General features: G+C 46.9%; 1 protein-coding gene across 1 annotated transcript; it reads right to left on the bottom strand.

Annotated features, from left to right (window-relative positions):
• Window positions 1-2832: 2832 nt before the first annotated feature.
• Window positions 2833-6317, bottom strand: CCRN4L (CCR4 carbon catabolite repression 4-like (S. cerevisiae)). Its single transcript, XM_010008986.1, has 3 exons — window positions 6194-6317; window positions 5072-5341; window positions 2833-4054 (listed from the first exon to the last, which is right to left on the bottom strand). Exons 1-3 carry the CDS (start codon window positions 6315-6317, stop codon window positions 3219-3221), a joined length of 1230 nt encoding a protein of 409 aa, XP_010007288.1. The 3' UTR covers window positions 2833-3218.
• Window positions 6318-6751: the final 434 nt, after the last annotated feature.

The raw sequence follows: 6751 nt of genomic DNA, 5'->3' as shown, positions 1-6751 counted from the left end.
AGGAATGTGTGATTGCTTTTGATAATTTAAGAATATTAGTGATGGGGAGTGTCCCCAGCCTTTTCAGTTATTCCATCCTCCCCTTTACTTCAAAATTGCCCTTTAAGGACATGAAGCAGTGAACAGCTACTGTCATGTGGCCAGGGTGAAATAAGAATCTCAGTTCTTTCCACTTCAGAAGAGCTCTGCAGTGATGGCTATATCATACAAACCATGCTGTTTCCTTTAAGTTAGGTTTCTTCTGTAAGAGTTAACAATGAAGGCAAGACTCTGAGTAAAATGGTGAAAGAACTGCCCAGATACCACATATCACCCTGTGAGAGTGATGGTGGGGGTTCTGTAGCTGCCATAGTTTAGCTCCTGCTGGTAAACAAAGCCTGCCATAATCAACGCTATGGCTCTATGCCCTGGCAGTGGGGAAACCGTACCACAGGGAGGGACACCCTCAGCCTAAGGGCTCTTTGTTGTTGGGTTTTCCGGGGGGCTGCATGTGAGGAGGGGGTTTTGTTTTAAATACAACTCTAGAGTATAGTATTATCCTTGGACTTGAATTACAGCCTTCTACAACAAATGTAATTTCTTCTAAAAACTGCCAAAAGGGTCTGGATGGAAAATCCAGCTTCCATTTTGACTTTTGTGGTAGATGAGCGATGAGTTGACTTACTAAAGGTACCATCTTACAGGTCTACATTGTGGTGTTGCTTTTAGAAGTGCTTAGCTATAGATGACTAGACACATCCATTAATGGTCAATTATTTCTTCTCCTTGCAAAGAATATTTGAGGGAAGATCCTTGGAGAAGACAATCTGAAAGAAGCACTGCATCTCACCCCCTTAGAGAGCAACAGAGGGTAGCAAGCACCATGATGAGGAAGCTGTCTCAGTCTAGCCCGTGTGAAATGCTTATGGCAAGGATGCTTAAAGGTCTTGCTTTTCTGTGGGGTGTTAGGAGTGTCCCATCTCTGGTTCAGAATTGTTTCCCAAGGAGTCACCCCTTCTGGCTTCCAGGGACAGATTTACTTCAAGGTTTGCTCTTCCTGAAATTTCAGCTGAAGGAGGAGGCCCTAGCTGGCAGTAGTTGATAAAGTCACATCTGCCTGGTTAAGAGTACTCCCCAAGGTGCAGTCAGGCTTCTTGGCTGTAAAATCCTTTGCGTCTGGGGAATTTCAAATCCTTGCCTGGTTGACAGGGGCCTCAGTTCCACTGCTTGGAAGCAGATCATCACCCTCGTTCTGCAAGGGTCAGGAACATGTGCAGAGTGTTCTGGCTGTGCAACACAGCACTTCATTTGTGTGCCTGAAGGGAACTGTGTTTCTGTGAGAATTTGAGACTTCCAGTTGCCAGACTCCGTATTTATTTCACTTACCAGCAACAGAAGTACAATAATTCATGGGCTGTGTAAAGCATGTACCTGTGGTGTTTCTTGCTCTTCACATGACCTTTAAGAGAAAGTGACAAACAGAGCTGCCTATTGTGAGGAGCCAGCCCTGCTAGGCATGCTTAGCAGCCCTCAGGGAGGAATACTTGCACCTTGCTCTGCAGTGCTGGCCAGGTTCTCAGTTCCACAGAACTGTCAGAAAAAGTAATATTTACAGTAGTATAGTGTCTAGGCTTCATCTTTAGCTAAGGGAGAGCAGCTTAACATCACTAAAGGTAACTCCCTCCCCTACAGACTTGCAGTGCAATTCTGGCATTTCAATTTTGAGAAGGAGCAGTTGCCAGAAGGCAAAGCAGCCGTACCAACATGTAAGATTAGGACTGTGGTGTTGGGGGAGAGAGGTCTGGAATGGCTGGCATCACTGCTGTCTCGAAGCTCAAAGAGTCACTGGTTGAGACAGATCACCTACTTATGATAGGGGATATGATAGGGAAAGAAAAAAAGGTGGCAGCAGAGACATTACTTATTTTCCCAAAGACTTTTATTATTAAACACCTGGAACATTTCAGAGTTACTACAGCCTTACTTTACATGGATGTACTGCTTTATTTGCTCTGCCTTATCTTTCCCAACTATCTAAATGTCAGCTCAACTCCAGTTGTCTCCCCTCCTGTCTCCCTCCCTCATTTTCCAGCATAGTGGCTTGTTTACAGTCCATATATGCAATACCTATGTCATACCAATGAGCACCACTCCATGCACAAGAGTTCTCTACTAACACAGCTCTGCTGTAGCCTAGGTGCTTAGCTAGAATTCCCCTGGCCCACAGAAAGAGGCTCCTGAACACTGCTGCTGTATGATTTCAAGTCAGATGCAGGATCACCAACTTCTCTCAATAAATAAATTTTATCCTTTAACAGGTTCCAGTGTAGCTTGAGATTTTGAAGATAAATAAAACAAAGTCTTTCAACATGAAGATTGGCCCTTTACTGAAATAGCAAGATTGACAAGACTACAAGTTTAAACCATTTTAAAAAGTAATACTTGAAGCAGAGGAGGAAATACTCCTTGGTTAGGTGTGTCCTCTGGAGGGAAGCACAGAAGAGACAGGGGGAACAGTCACTGTACATACCTATGTGCCATATATGTGTAATGGACACAAGCACATTCACCTGTGAGGTGAAAAGTGGGGATATTACTGTGAGGATATGATGTGGAGCAGTTAGCCTCTGTTTCCTCACCTGCTCTTAATGGAGGGAGCCTTCCTCACACACTGCACAATTATCCATTCACTTTTAATGAAATAATCATCTCAAGTCACGTAAATGTACAGCATGAACTTAGATTTGTTCATGTCTAAGTGGCCTTAAACTTCCTTTGGAGTGGAACAGAAGAAGATTTAAGAGAATCTCACTGAGTAGGTGAACCTTGTTCCCTTTGGTACTTGCACAAGCTTAACATGAAATAAATAAAATTAGCATGCTGTCAGGGCAAGTTGTACAAACAAGTGTTTTGGTTTAAATACTAAGGCTTCCACATTCATTAGAGGATTAAATCCTTTAACAGGGGGGTTAGTGAAAGGATAAAGCTCATTTGCCTTCTGGTTTTCAAACCTTGACACAGCAAGAACACTACAAGAACACTGATTGCTTTCTTCCTCCCTTGGAGGCCCCAGATTAACAAGTGCTGAACAGCAAGCGTAACTCCAAGCAAGTGCCTGACATAATGATTAGTCATCAGTATTTCCTCATCCTTCAAAAGCTTCCAGCTTCAGAAGTTTTCTCTAAAACAAAATAGTGGTGAGTTAAAGACACTGCAATACCTGGTGGCATTCCATCACCTTACAGCAGTCTGTCAGGGTCTTGATTAAAACTAAAGTCACACACCAGAGACAGGTGATCAGAAGGGTAGTTGAATGATGGCAGCCTGTTGGGCCCAATTTGCTCTTCAGTCAGCAAGCCCAGGGCTGAGTTCACATTCAAGGCATGCTGAGAATACCAGATATAATCCAGTGTGTGCCGACACTCTCCTGAGGGCCGGATCTTCCAGGTGGTGTACGGAGGCTCCGACTGCCCGTCGGGGCTCAACAGCTTGTATGCACTGTTTAAGTTGAGGCTGGAGTTGGCAAACTCTCTGTAGACCTCCTCAGTTGGCTCCGCATTGAAGTCTCCGCAGACAATCAGAGGGATCTTCGCGCCTTGGGTAATGCTCTTCAGGTTCTGGAGAAGATCGCAGCCTTGCGCAGACCGAAACCTCTCCCAGCCAGTACGGGCTTTCAGGTGGGTGACAGCAATGCAGAACAGTCTTCCAGTTTCATTGCACTTCAGCGTCTGAGCTATGGCCACCTGGTTGGTCTTCAGCTTCATGGCGGTCAGCCGGATGTTGGCGCTGCTGACGAGCTCAAAGCGCTCCTTCAGGAAGAACAAGGCGCAGCCGTCCGGCCCGTTGTTCTGCTCCACGTCTAGGCAAGGCGACCACGGCTTGGGGAAGAAAGTACACTGGTAGCCCAGTCGGCTCAGGAGTGGCTCAAAGGTGTCAAAGTAGTGGTCAACTTCTTGCAGGCACAAGATGTCAGGCTTGTATGCAAGGATTTCCTCCAGGATGAGGCACTTCCTCTCTTCCCACTTCAGAGCCTCCATGGGGCACTGCACAAAGTTGTCTTTGCCCTCTCCAAGAGCTGAAATTAGCAGGGAGAGAAAAAAGAATTTACAGATTGTCTTGGGCCAGGTTTTGCAGAGGAGCCAGCTGCCACCTTGCAGCAGCCACTGGTGGATTGCAGCCCCACGTGGGAGCAGGCTGGCTGCCACAGTGCACGAGGCTGTAACAGAGAGCAGCACGAGGCTTTCACAACACTTTGCTTTCTCTGCAAAACATGTGCACCAGCTGACGTGCAAGCAATGGGTATTTCAGGAGCAGCTGCTGACTTTCAGGGTGCTACGTTTTCCAGTGGGTGTGAGAACCTCTCCTCAAAACACTGAAGTCTCTGAAAAACAATAAACCTCCCTTCACAGATATAAGTAAGACTTCTACCCCCTCTTCCCAAAAGTCACTAGACTGTGGCAAGTGCTTCCAAATGTGGCTGCTACAGCTTAAGCCTAAGAAAAAATGCAGTGGGATAGGAATGACTTAACTGCAGGATGTTAAGGCAGTCTCTACATGGGGGATTCCCCCCTCAACAGGTTTTAAGATGAGACTGTCAATTTACAGCCTTAATTTTAAGGATCTGAGAAAAAAATCAGTTAAAATTCTTTTGAAGAATCAAGAATTTCTGTAACAGATTTGAATCCCTAAATAGTTCCCTGATAAACTAATAAAAACTAATTTTTACAAAGAATAAAACTTAGGGAAGGATGAGACTTTTCTGGAGATGAACAACTATCTAAAAGTGATGGGTCACAGCTTTTTGAATATACTGTGTTCAGTTAAAACAGGCATTCAGAGCCACCTTTGGCATCACAGTTGCAAGAAGAAATCTTTTTTTCCTTTCCTACAGAACAGAAGGCAAGCCACTATTTCAGGTGTAAAAAATCATCCCTCCTGGTCCTCAGTCAGTTATGCCTCACATAATCCACCTCTCTCCCTTTGCTCTGCCAGTCCCAGGCTTGCCTAACTATGTAGACACAGCTGCATTTAAAGGTCTTCATTGCTGCGTTTGATCTGCAGGTCACACCTTGAGCTTAGAGGCAGCTCCTACCTTGGGCAAGGATGTTCCACTGCATGACCCGAATGGGGCGGTGGTTACTGGTAGCGTTTTTCTTCAGGTCCACAAAGTTCCTCTGAAAGCGTGGTGGCCGTTTCTGCAGAACGATCTGACATTCCTGCAGCAAATCCTTGGGGTCTATAGGATCCAGCCGTGCTGAGTCTGGCTGCTCCAGGCAGTCCTGGTGCTGGGACACAGCACTGCTGCTCAGCGTCTTGGCGAGCGCGCTGTAGAGCCGGCTGGTGCTGGTTCCCATGGAACACACTGGAAAGGAACACAATGGCATCAGGGATGTCCACCCTGACTCTTCTCGTCACTTAGGTGCTTTGCATAGAATCATTAAGGTTGGAAAAGACCTCTAAGATCATCACATCCAACTGTAAACCCAACATCACCATGCTCACTAAACCATGTCCCAAAGTGCCATGACTACATCTTTTTGAAACACCTCCAGGGATGGTGACTCCACCACTTCCCTGGGCAGCCCATTCCAGTGCTTGACCACTCTTTCAGTAAATTTATTTTTTCCTAATATCTTTGTTACAGTGCCAGCAATTTGTGGTTTGTGCAGAAGCCTGTTCCTGAACCTGAGATAAAACCAGGACAGGGTTAGTTTTGTCAGTCTCATTGTGTTTTGCTTATTATGCAGGGACCTCTGCACTATGCCAACAGTCTGGTTTAAGACATGGTGTAGGTGTCTTCTAAGGTAAGAAAGGAGTCTTTCATCCAGAATAGCAGGGCTAAGATTAACTTCTGCGTGTGTTGTAGGAAACAGAGTGTACATTTTCCCTCTTCACCAAGCAGAGAGCCCAGCAGGTAGACACACCTGCTCTTTATTTCATCTGCAGCACTTCTCTCTAATGGGGATGCCACTCCACATGGCCTGGTATCCTATGCCTATCTGGGATGCCTCTGGGCCTCCTGCCCACAGAGCAGCAGGCAGGGTGGCTCATTCCCTCAGGGCTAATCATATTTAATAGGAATCTCTGATCTCAGCTTCATTTGCTCCAAAAGCAGCATTGTTTTCAGGAGTGCAGAATGGCTGGCTTAGACCTCGGGATGGGGAGTGGAGAAGGGGGGTTTTTCCCACTCCCCCTCACACCCCTACGCTCATACCCCTCATCTTCCTCTCTCCCTTTGGCTCCTCCATGCTGTGCCCCAGCTCATCAGCTTCCAGCACACCCTGCAGTCCTCCCCAGGCCCCAGCAACCTCCTGCTCCTTTGGCCAACTTAGGCACATCTTGCAAATAAGCAGATGGCCCCCAGCTCTCCTTGCTCACAGTTAGCCCTCCCAGCCTCATGCCTCCAGCAGGAAGGTCCTCCCATCCCACAAAGGGTCATAGCTGCCATGGGTGTGTCTGTGTGTCTCCCCACTCCGTTTTGCTCTTTGGAGTATGCACAGGAGGTGGCTACAGCCCTCCTGCCTTAGCAGGGGTCAAACAGCAGAGCCATTCCTGTCACACAGCAGCCCTCACGACTACTTTGCTATAAAATACCTCCTCCCACTTCACAAGAGCACAGCAACACTGCATAGCTGTAAGTGCCCTGAGGCTCACTTGCAGCAAGCACAGGAGACTGCCACTCTTAAGGGCTGGGCTTCAGGAGTTTGCAGTATTCCTACACATCTCCCCAGCAAGCCCTTGGCATGGCTGTGCATGCCCCGAGACCTCTGCC

This window comes from Chaetura pelagica, unplaced genomic scaffold (genome assembly GCF_000747805.2).
Source record: "Chaetura pelagica isolate M959 unplaced genomic scaffold, ChaPel_1.0 scaffold221, whole genome shotgun sequence".
Classification (NCBI taxonomy): Eukaryota; Metazoa; Chordata; class Aves; order Apodiformes; family Apodidae; genus Chaetura; species Chaetura pelagica.
Note: the sequence above shows the minus strand (reverse complement) of the source record. Positions and strands in the feature narration are given on the sequence as shown.

Excerpts from the sequence above, each read along its gene's own strand:
- CCRN4L (XM_010008986.1), bottom strand. The coding sequence starts at position 6,317 with ATGTGCCTAAGTTGGCCAAAGGAGCAGGAGGTTGCTGGGGCCTGGGGA. Across the intron at positions 5,342-6,193 it reads GGGAGAGAGGAAGATGAGGG|TGTGTTCCATGGGAACCAGC; the intron begins GTATGAGCGTAG and ends GTTCCTTTCCAG. Across the intron at positions 4,055-5,071 it reads GTGGAACATCCTTGCCCAAG|CTCTTGGAGAGGGCAAAGAC; the intron begins GTAGGAGCTGCC and ends TGCTAATTTCAG.